Source organism: Lygodium microphyllum, chromosome 4 (genome assembly GCF_053477565.2).
Source record: "Lygodium microphyllum isolate KBCC chromosome 4, Lygodium_microphyllum_v1.1.10, whole genome shotgun sequence".
Taxonomy (NCBI): Eukaryota; Viridiplantae; Streptophyta; class Polypodiopsida; order Schizaeales; family Lygodiaceae; genus Lygodium; species Lygodium microphyllum.
The window spans coordinates 135,279,003-135,291,011 of record NC_141138.1 but is presented as its reverse complement, the minus strand read 5'-3'; the positions used below and the strand labels follow the sequence as shown (position 1 = coordinate 135,291,011).

Here is a 12,009-nt window from a genome sequence, read left to right as displayed (position 1 = left end):
CAAGCAAGCCAACAAAAAGTGGAAGGAAGTCATGTTCACCAAGGGGATATGGTCCAAGTTAATTCCAAGCATATATCATTACCTAAAAACATAAGCTCGAAGTTCAATCACCATTACAATAGACTATACAATCACAAAAGTCAACAACAAAGTCACCTACAAATTGGACCTGTTGAAAAGTCCTTTTATGCACAATTTATGTGCATTGGAACCAAATGCACTCATATAGGAAGTAGTAGTGACTCAAGTGCAGCTTGTATACTCGAGGGCAAACCCTCCTATGCACGACGGCACGAGGGCATTGTATCCTAAGGCGTACCTATATTGCATTTTTCTTTCTTTTAAATAATACGAGGGTATGCCTTATCCTCACATTTCGTGTGTTCTTTCTGTGCCGTGTCAAGTGAGTACGAGTGAACGAGTTGAGGGCAAGCACATCACCAAGGGAGCGGGTTGGCGGTGGGGTGAGTGTTTTGTGTTTAGGGTCCAATTCCCTAGTCCTCTTACATGTTCCACCTGATCATTTCTAAAGGTTGTACTTCAGACCTTTACACGATGTTTCTGCACTTCTGTCGTGGCAGTATTGTTGAGGTGGTAGAAGCAGAAGTCGAGCATGATACGAAACTGCCTAAAATGTAGATCTATAGGACACCTGAACTACCTAAAAGATGTAGATCTATAGATCTCAATGCTCATCACTGCTCCTAATGCAGGAGTGGAAGCCACGCAAAGTCACTATAACTAAAGTGGACGGATGATACGAAACTGCCTAAAATGTAGATCTATAGGACATCTGAACTACCTAAAAGATGTAGATCTATAGGTCTCAATGCTCATCACTCCTCCTAATGCAGGAGTTGAAGCCACGCATAGTCAGTCACTCTACCTAAAGTGGACGGACATGTTAATATCACCCTTTACGAATTTAAGCAAGCGACCCACAAATTGTGGTCAAACAGTCCCTTGTTCTGCAAGCTTCCCCATAGTGTTTTAGGTTCTTTGAGTCAAGGTTCATGCTGTTACAGATACTTGTCCAATCAACACATGCCTGGACCAAGCTCCACTTGTATGAAAGCATTGACTTTGCATTGGCAGTACTTGTTCATCCACCTTGCTTAGTTTCCATCACTGGCTAGCTTACCTCAATCTCTACCTAGCTGCACTGAGACATGGAAAACAGAGACACATGCACATGTACCCTCTCCCCCCCTCCCCCCCGCCCCCCCCCCCCCCCCCGTGCCCCCGGCAAAACACACACAGAGTGGCTATTGGTACAAATACTTACTGTAGGTTCCTTCTGAGCTAAGATGTCATGTTCACGCTTGTATTACATTTGAAAATGTCACATCATGCACATTGCAGGATTTCCAGATTTAACATTGTTATTTCTTCAGCTGCTGCCTTAGCTGCTCCAACGGACCCCATACTGCACGTTTCTCTTCTACCTTCTCATCTGCATTGCTTGCTTTGCATCTGCACTCATCTTTGTTGAGATTCACTCTACACTCAATACATATCCCACGACAATGTATTGAACACAAGCACTGCAATGGAATATCAAGATGTACAGTGTCCCTGATGTACTTTGATATGTCTATACTTTTCTCACTCCTTGGAAAGTGAAGCTTATCATCTAAATCTATATCAAGCTGCTCATCCCCTTCTTCACCTTCATCTGGCATTCTAGGTCCAGAATCGCCAAGGACAACACCAATACAACTTTTGGTAGGCTCCACCACAGGCTGCTCAGTAAGCAGAAGACTAAAATCTGCAAAAATTCGCTCCGCAACACGCTCTCCACATCTACAGAAAAATCATTGTAACAAGCACTGAGCACATTGGTTATAAAAAAACTTCTGAAATAAACATACATACAGGTAACCCTAGTCAGCACAAATCCTTTTGGTTATGAGTAAATCCTCCCAAAAAAGCACATGCATGTATCCCTAGTTAGCATCATTACTATTACTTTTTGATTGGACATATTCAGCAACATCTAAGCAATGAGTAAAGAAGCAAACGGATGATTGAATATTTATTGATGCTTCAACCCAGAATCATATATACAACCGCTTTTACCAGCAACCAATAATGATAATCCAGAGAATTTACAACACCATTGAAAGGTTTATGTGCATGTGGAAGAAACGGTGTTACTCTTGAGAGAGAGAGAGAGAGAGAGAGAGAGAGAGAGAGAGAGAATTCTCTTGAGAATGCCACATGGCATGCTGGACAACAGAGATGCAGACCTGACTGACCTAACTTGGCTGTAGCAGGATGTCCAAAGAAATGGTATGCCTCAATCTAATGTGATGAGGCATGAACACTGCTGACACAAGCAGAAGACTAGCAGACATGACCAGTCCCAAACCTCCAAATGTCCTCGTCTGACTCAAATTGAGACTCACAACAGGAGATGGACATGGACAGTGACAGAGAATGACATGACCACTAATAGAAAAACCCTAGGAGCAATGACGGGAAAACATAAAAAGAAGCTATAGAAAAGTATATTATACAGAAAACATTGTGGAGACCAAGGGAAAAACTTTGATCCAAGCAAGCTAAGTGCTCTGGGATGCATGCATCAGGGGACAAACGAAAATAGTCTCCATAGAAACAATTATAAGGGAGTGGACATCAGACACACCTCCCAGCCATAGAGCCACATGGGCTGTGGCTCACCCTTGGACTTGGGACCAGCAATGTATCAGACCACAATCAAATCCCAAGAGTTGCAGTTGACCAGCAACATACCGGACCACAATCACATCCCAAGAGTTGGCATCCTATACCACCAGCCCACACCATCCCAATATACGGACATGATGGCCATTGGACCTAAAGACCACCCTCGGAGTGTGATTAATGTATTTGTTCTAAGTGACCTTGTACCCCAAGTTGCAACCAATGTTGCAGGCGCCCATCTGAATATCCAAGGATGTAACACTTCGTCCCTTATGAATGATTGTTGCCCTCAACGATATCATTAAGGGCGGAGTGCAAAAAGTGACTCTTTGATGAATGTATCAATTGCCAAATAGCTTCTATCTCTAGGTGTTCTTTCCACTTGACTAAATACTTGAGCCATGAAGCCAAATACCTGTATACCTGGCCAAATTTGCACCTCAAGAGTTGGCATCCCACGCCACCAGCCCACACTACCCAAATGTACAGACACGAGGACCATTGGGCCTAAAGTCCAAGACTATTGATCACACAATGAGTGAGCACAATGGGCCTTGAGTCCTATAGATAGGACTCCAGTCTCCATTGTCCCAATCCTACAGTGCCCCTACTGCATTCACATGAAGTTACCTTGTACCCAAGCTTGTACTCAATGTTGTGGACGCCCATCCACATGACTAAGGATGGAACACTTCTCCCCTTACAAATGATTGTCATCCTCAACAATATCCTGAGGGACTTCAATGAACATACCACTTCCCAAGTTGCTTCTAGCTCCCAACAAATTTTCCACGACCAAATATTAATGATAAATGAGCCAACAAGATCATTCTCTCCTATAGTCAAGAACCAATTCAAGTTCAAGTGGAACATAGCAAGCACTATCTTCTATTCATATGACTTTTTCGATCGGAATGATCAATTCACCTTGTCCTAGTCCTTCCTTCAAACGACTCGCATGGAACATCAGGCAAATTTAGATGTCCAAAGGTAAATCCAATTGGTTAGACACACTAATCATCTTGGTAATTCTTTGGCATTTGGTAAAACCACATGCCCTCTTAGAGCATAAACACAAAGAACTGAAAAGAAGAACAAGGACACACAACTCAAAGAGAATGAACTTGGAAAATGGAATCCATATACCAAGGATCAAGAGAGTATACAAAAGGCACAAGTTGTGGGCAACCAATAGAGAATGCAATGCACTCATATCAAATACTAATAAAGTGAAGGAGAGGGGCTGCCTTAAATATACAAAAAGAATAAATCATAAATAGCAAGTTGGCCAATATCAACTATGGCTATAAATACAAGTCAGCCATCATTAAATGCACCACCTCAAAATGAAATGCACTTGACAGTGAGTTCTCACACATAGGACTCATATCATGGGTGAGTTATATAACAAAACAAATAATGATGAAGGATACACCATAGTATATACAACAATGACAATTAGATAGGGCCATGGATACCCAAGCAATGGGTGATCAAGCTATCACCAAGGTGCATCGACAAGGCACTAATATCGAAGATGATCATACCAATCCTTGATGTAAATGCCCTGAACAACATAGTATGCTTACAACTATAATATTCACTTATTTTTAAGACTTGACTTCGAGAAAATAAAAAGAAGAAATACTTAAAGCTGAATAGAAAATTATGGCCACGGATACACAAAAGAAATGAATACGAGGGTTGAAGTTGAGCATCCCCTCTCCTCCAAATAACCCTCCCCCCCCCCCCCCCAAAAAAAAACCCTAGAAGGGTGTTTTTTTTTTTTTTTTTTTTTTTTGCTCAACCCAAGTCCCTTGGGGATAAGCTCAATTATTATCAACCTAAGAGTGAGAATAAGTATTCCTCTCTCACACAAGATCATGCAAAGGATGTACATGCGCACACATGCATCACATGCTTACTATGTTATAAAACAATCAATTTCTTTACAAGCTAAGAGTAGGATGAAATTGAAACTCAGCTCTTCTTCATGCTTAACCAGCTATACATTGATATGCCTATCTTCTTGATCTCAAAATGGAAGAAGAGTTGATTTTCTCCCATCCACTCGCAAACCGCAGAAACGCAAAAAAGCAAACTGTGGGTGAAGGGTGAAGGGTTTCTCAACATCCCCTCTCAGGCCCAAAAAGGGGAACAAGAGAAGAGTGAGGTGGAGATGCAATGCTATATGTTGAAGAATGTGCATGCAGCAGGTGGCACTTGGACAGTGTCCCTCGTGGGGAAATTGTTTACTTGCCCAAGTGCCCTAGTACAAAGATGATGAAAACATGCAATGCATAGGAGGAATGTCGGATTTTGTGTGGTGCCGAGAACCATAAGGATATGCCCGTACTCGATCGTGGGAGTTGGCTCCATGCTGACCAAGTGAACAAGGCAAGAAGAAGAGAAGGAAGAAGATGTAGAGGATCCCTAAGATCCAAGATTTCCACCGGAAAGGGAACCTGCAGTAAAGACCAGTAGACAGAGTGAACTAGAAAACCCGAAACACAACCTCGGGAGAGAAGCCACTAGCTCTGTGCATCCATGCTGGAAGGAATACGAAGGCCTTGTCACCAAGTCATGGCTAAACCTCCGAGGTCCCGATCTAGGTGGTACCTAAAGATCCTGGGTATTAGTAGAAGAGATGACTGATCGAAGACAGCCACCCCAAGAAAGTAGAGGATGGGTGAAGAACTTCATGTGGAGTAGGTTCCCCCTCTAAGGTGGGAGGTGAAGGGGCCCCCGTTGAAGTCAAAGAAGAAGTAGATGCCCCCTCTGAGGGCAAAGAAATAACATCCCCCTCTAAATCCCCCTCTAAAGTAGATAGGAAATCCAAAAACTCATGGATCACGGACTCCAAAATGTCTGATTACGGAGTATTGCCGATCGTGCCGAAGAAAGTATCTGGGGTGCCGAAGAGCTCCCAGAGGTAGCCTCCCGAACCTGAGTAGTCCAGGGTGGGGAAGGGTGGGGCTCAAAATGAGTAAGAGGTGGGCAACAATCGCTATCTCTCAATGGAGCACACTAGGTAGCCAAAGAAGAGGAAGGAGTCGAGCAACCATTGTCTCTCGAAGGAGCGGACTGACAAGGAGACGGTATCAAAAAATCACTGTCTCTCGATGGAGTGGACTGCAGAACTGCGGGCCGTGGTAGCCATTGTACCTGAAAATAAGTGGGAGAAGACTGCCGCCGGCATTGCCACGATCTCTAGGAGGTCATAGCGCCAATTGATCCTCCATGTGCTCGAAAGGACTTAGTGCGCATCGGATGCGTCTTATTGCCTTGAGCATAGTACTTTGATAGCCGATGTAGAATGATCTCTGTGGCCTAGAAAGGAAAGGTGGCACAAGAAGTGCCTAGTGGAAGCCGCATATACTTCGGGGGGGTGGGAAGCAAAGGTCGAAGTCGGCAAGCATCGGTAGTGTGTCCAGTGATGCCACAGTAGGAGCACCCAGTAGTTTGGACGTCTATCGGTAAAGAAGCCATGGATATCAGTGTGCCTTGCTGAAAAAGGAAGAGGTTATAGTCACCATGAACCACGAACCGCAATGTCCACCTCAAGGGGTGTGAGGGCAGTGTGAAGCACGAACCACCATGTCCGCCTCAAGGGGTGTGAGGATAGTGGAAGGGCTAGAAGTGAGCTGTCAATGGGAGGAGGATGCAACCAGCAGTAAGAGGTTGCAACCGATAGAAAAACGCAGGTGAGGAGAGAGAAAGACTAAAAACGCACGCAGGACAGCTTGCAAGAGAGAAAGACTAAAAACGTACCCAACAAGTGAGAGAAAGACTAAAAACGCAAGCAGGACAGCCTGCAGGAGAGAGAAAGACTAAAAACGTAGGCACGACAGCCTGCAAGAGAGAGAAAGACTAAAAACGCAAACAGGACAGCCTGCAGGAAAGAGAAAGACTAAAAACGTAGACAACAGGTGAGAAAAAGACTAAAAACGTAGGCAGGACAGCCTGCAAGAGAGAGAAAGACTAAAAACGTAGGCAACAGGACTGTGATGATGTGGCAGGCTGTACAGCAGCAGGTCTGCACAGGAACAGCAATTGCCTGGCTGGAATCAGCTCCAAACTACGTGAAGAGGGCTGAAAATCAAGCGCCAACTGATGGAGACAGTAATAGACAGCTACGGCTGAGATGTCCTCTACGAACGGGGTGTGGGTAGCAAGCTGAAACACCTACAATCTACAAAAACGAGATTTTGATGCAACAGAAGAAGAAGAAAAGTGGATGCTGAACCCGCCACCGGTCTTTGCCTTCACTGGAGTGGAGGATCATCACTGCAAAGGTGAGCAGATCCAGCTCTGCAAGGTTAGTGTCAAAAGATGACGTACCAGTGAGATAGTAGTTGGCGGGGAGGAACACGGAGTGAACTCAGCAAACATGGAGAAGAGAAGAGAAGAAAGAAGAAACTCTGATGAATGGAATGATGAAGATCTGAATCATGGAGTGAATGTGATACAAGGGAACAAGGGTGCCGTAGCACAAGGAAGATGATGAAGACAGCCACGAACCACGAACCAGGAACCACTATGTCCTCCTGAAGGGGTGTGAGGGTAGTGGAGAGGTTGGGGAGAAGAGGTGACGGACTGAATGAATTAACCGTAAGGAATGAATAAGAGAGTGGCCTATAAACAGGCACAGTCAGTCTAGGATGGCGCCCCTTTTTGGGGCTGCAAACCCTAAACGCAAATCGCAAAAACGCAAACTACGGGTGAAGGGTGAAGGGTTTCTCAACAGTTAGGCCATATGTGATTGCTGGCAGCTATGAATGAATGAGTGGGCAGCAGTTGGAGCAGCTCTATAAATCGCTGTCCTACCTTGAAATAAGCCAACCAGTCCAAAAATGGGCCAACCAACAGCAATCAGCTGCTTTATGCAGCAACTTGCAATAAATGCTGCCACCAGCATAAACTATTTCAATGAGTATGAACACAGCCAAAACTCGCACAAAACTAATGCATCGGAACCGGATCACTACAACCAATGTGAACAACAAAAAAGAAATTGACAGGCTGAAAAACAAAATGCAATGAATGTTGAAATTGTTAGCAGTCATGTTTGTCATGCCTTGTCATCTCCTGCATGTGAGCCTCAGTCTGAGTCAGATGAGGACTTTAGGAGCTCTAACTTGTCTATCACTTGTTTTGACGGAGGAGGTAGCTCATTCTAGAGCACTCAGTTTATTGCATTTCAGTGCATTTTCTCCTCCAGTCGGGATTTTATGTGCATTTCCCGGGGCAGTTTCTGCATTCTTCAGCTTGCCTCACCTGTCGGACATTGTCCACCCTTCCCGGGATTTTTCTGAGCATTCCTGGCATTTCTACCAGCATTAAATGCTGGTCGGATCAGCATTAAATGCTGGTCGGACATATTTATGGCCTCAAATTTCAGGTCGGCCAGTTTTTGGGTTTTTTGGCTATTTATAGCCATTTCCCACTTGGCAGTCAGTTGTATTATCATCTTCCCTCCTTCTTTGGCAGGTGCACACTCCGACTCCGTCACCTTCCTCTGTCTTCGGTGCTGCCATCATCATCAGCCTGATCTGGTGCCCTCACTAACGCTTTGGGCTGCGTGTAGGGGCTGATCAGTCCACAGTTGTGTATTCAGCATTCATTTCAGTCAGTGCAGATTTTCTTCCTTCATTTTCTGCTCTCTCTCTCTCTCCTCCTCTGTGTTCGTGTTCTTCTTCCGTTGCGCACTCTCACATGGTATCATCGCCTAACTGAGAGCATGAAGGACCTAACCTTGTGGAGAGATACCTCACCCCTCTTTTGCTGCTGTCGACTCATCTCCAACTGCCCAGGCGGCCCCTCCAGGTGGCCATTCTTCTTGCGTTTGCTGCAGACGACTACTCCCGAGGCTGCCACGTCATCAAACGATCCCTCCTGCTTGCGTTTACCATCAGGCGGCCCCTCCTTCAACTGGGCGACACATCATCAAGCTGCGTTTTCCTGATCTCGTGGTCGTTTCCACTCTTGGCGGCTCATCTCCTGCTGGCAACCCACTCCCAGGCTGCGTTTTGGTGCTGGCGGTTTCTGTTCTGGTGATCTTCATCAGCTACCTTTGCGTTTTGCAGATCCAAGTGTTTGTAGGCTATCACAGCCTACGTTTTGGTGGTTGGTGACCATACTGCTGGTCCTACTTCGGCTTCGGCACAATTTTCTTTGGTGTTTGGTGTTTTGCAGATTGGAAGATGTCTTTTCATCAATTTACGGGCTTTGATGACTCGGATGACGAGCTTTTGTCTCCACACTCATCTGAACGGAGGCGTGATTTCTATCACGAGGACCGTCGTCCGGAGTCTATTCCTCTTTCCCGTCCCCCTTCTATTCATGTATCTCGGCGATCCCCTTCCAGTGGGCCGAAGATGCAGCCTTTGGTACCCCCTGTACAGTTACCCGTACTTCCTCAGCTGCCCAAAGAGGACCGGTTGGATGGCTCCAACTTTTCTCTATGGTCCTGCAAGGTGGAGTGTATCTTGGACTCCTTCGATCTTTGGGAGCTTGTTTCTGTTCCTATTCCCCCGCCTAAGGTGGATCCCGCAGATGGGACAACTATGGATCGTGCAACCTTATGGGATCGGCTTAATTCTAGAGCCAGATCTTTCCTCTTTCTGAGTTTGCAGGATTCTGTCCTTGTTCATGTTCACAAGTTGAAGACTGCAGCAAACGTGTGGAGAAAGCTCACGTCTCTCTATCAACAGAAGACGTTTGCCCACCGGATATCTCTCGAAAAGAAGTTGCGGATGCTCGCTATTGATGATAGTCCTTCCATGAAGGACCACATCAACAGATTACAGGATATGAGGGATGAGCTTGCATCCCTCGGTCGGACGATATCTTCTGAAGACACGGCTATGATTCTTTTGATCCAGTTGCCATCGCCTCGGTTTGATGTCTTCTACACCAGCCTTCTTACATCGAGGACCCGTGAGAAGCTTCTATGGGAGGAGCTATCCCCGCTTGTCTTGGAGCATGACGAGCGACTCAGAGAGGTCAGTGCTAGTGGATCCGACTCCACTCGAGCCTTTGTTGCAGGTTCGGCAGGACAGAAGCAGAAGAAGACGAAGTCAAAGGCTAACAAGAATGACAGTTCTTCAGGCTCTGACTCAGATTCAAAGAGACCGAAGTGCCCACACTGTGGGAAAGAGACACATCCAGAGGAGAAATGTTGGAAGAAGTACCCTCACCTTCGTCCGGGAGCGAAGGGTGGATCTACATCGTAGCCTTCTTCTACCTCTACACCAGCTGTTACCCATGAGTCAGTGTTCCTTCATATCCATGCTTTGGAGGAGGATCCTTCTTCCGTGGCTGCAGTGTCTTCTGCGTAGCCTTGGTTAGTGGACAGTGGTGCTTCAAGTCATATGACTCCCCGAGGTGATTTGTTACAGGATCTCCGTCCATCAAAGGGTTCAGTCGCTGTTGGTGACATTTTATTGGTGCCTATTAGTGGTGTTGGCACATTGCCTTTGTTTACTGACCGACCTTCGAGCTCCTTTTCCCAGGCCCTACATGTTCCGGATTTGGGCCTTCCCCTCCTCTCAGTTTATGGCCTTACGAGGCTTGGCACACGCATGATCTTCACCGAGCATGCCGTTGTTATTGAGGATTCTCTTACAGGAGCTGTCTTATCTACAGGTTGGCAGGAGAGCGGGCTTTACCGGCTCCATTCCCCTTCTTTGATGCAAGGTCCTCCGAGGCAGTCTTGCTACACCCGTTCCCGCTTGTGCACCTTCTATTCCACAGGTTCCTTCCCATCCCCCACCCTCTCCTCCGGTGGTTCCCTCATACCTCCCATCCCTTTCAGAGGGGGACAATCTTAGTGATGCGGCTGTGGATTCCCTGGCCCCTACTGTTTTAGGGGGGGCTTCCCAGGATCGCGAGGAGTTTCTTCAGCAGCAATCTACATCGACGGACTTCATCGACCTTGGCATTCCTCTTGCCACCCCAGGATCCGTTTCTCCCTTGGCCTTCCGCCACATCCAAGATCTGAGAGGGGGTGTTAGCAGTCATATTTGTCATGCCTTGTCATCTCCTGCCTGTGAGCCTCAGTCTAGGTCAGACGAGGACTTTAGGAGCTCTGACTTGTCTATCACTTGTTTTGACGGAGGAGATAGCTCATTCTAGAGCACTCAGTTTATTGCATTTCAGTGCATTTTCTCCTCCAGTCGGGATTTTATGTGCATTTCCCGGGGCAGTTTCTGCATTCTTCAGTCTGCCTCACCTGCCGGACATTGTCCACCCTTTCCGGGATTTTTCTGAGCATTCCTAGCATTTTTACCAGCATTAAATGCTGGTCGGACATATTTATGGCCTCAAATTTCAGGTTGGCCAGTTTTTGGGTTTTTTGGCTATTTATAGCCATTTCCCACTTGGCAGCCAGTTGTATTATCATCTTCCCTCCTTCTTTGGCACGTGCACACTCCGACTCCGTCATCTTCCTCCGTCTTCCGTGCTGCCGTCATCATCAGCCTGATCCGGTGCCCTCACTGACGCTTCGGGCTGCGTGCAGGGGCTGATCAGCCCACAGTTGTGTATTCAGCATTCATTTCAGTCAGTGCAGATTTTCTTCCTTCATTTTCTGCTCTCTCTCTCTCCTCCTTTGTGTTTGTGTTCTTCTTCCGTTGCGCACTCTCACATCATGTTTGTCATGCCTTGTCATCTCCTCCCTGTGAGCCTCAATCTGAGTCAGATTTAGGAGCTCTGACTTGTCTATCACTTGTTTTGACGGAGGAGGTAGCTCATTCTAGAGCACTCAGTTTATTGCATTTCAGTGCATTTTCTCCTCCAGTCGGTATTTTATGTGCATTTCCTGGGGCAATTTCTGCATTTTTCAGCTTGCCTCACCTGCCGGACATTGTCCACCCTTTCCGGGATTTTTTTGAGCATTCCTAGCATTTTTACCAGCATTAAATGCTGGTCGGACATATTTATGGCCTCAAATTTCAGGTTGGCCAGTTTTTGGGTTTTTTGGCTATTTATAGCCATTTCCCACTTGGCAGTCAGTTGTTTTATCATCTTCCCTCCTTCTTTGGCAGGTGCACACTCCGACTCCGTCATCTTCCTCCGTCTTCGGTGCTGCCGTCATCATCAGCCTGATCTGGTGCCCTCATTGACGCTTCGGGCTGCGTGCAGGGGCTGATCAGTCCACAGTTGTGTATTCAGCATTCATTTCAGTCAGTGCAGATTTTCTTCCTTCATTTTCTGCTCTCTCTCTCTCCTCCTCAGTGTTCGTGTTCTTCTTCCGTTGCGCACTCTCACAGAAATGCCTATGTCTCTGTTAGACTATGACAGGGCTCACAACTTGAAGAT

The 12,009-nt window shown here is 46.3% G+C and overlaps 1 protein-coding gene across 1 annotated transcript in view; it reads right to left on the bottom strand.

Annotated features, from left to right (window-relative positions):
- Positions 1–1,245: 1,245 nt before the first annotated feature.
- LOC148037653 (BTB/POZ domain protein, putative (DUF177)) overlaps positions 1,246–12,009 on the bottom strand; it is a 31,808-nt gene continuing 21,044 nt past the window's right edge. The window contains exon 2 of the mRNA XM_087676597.1: positions 1,246–1,803. Within this exon, the coding sequence (XP_087532723.1) occupies positions 1,383–1,803 (421 nt within the window). The 3' untranslated portion in view covers positions 1,246–1,382. The remainder of the gene's footprint in view (positions 1,804–12,009) is intronic.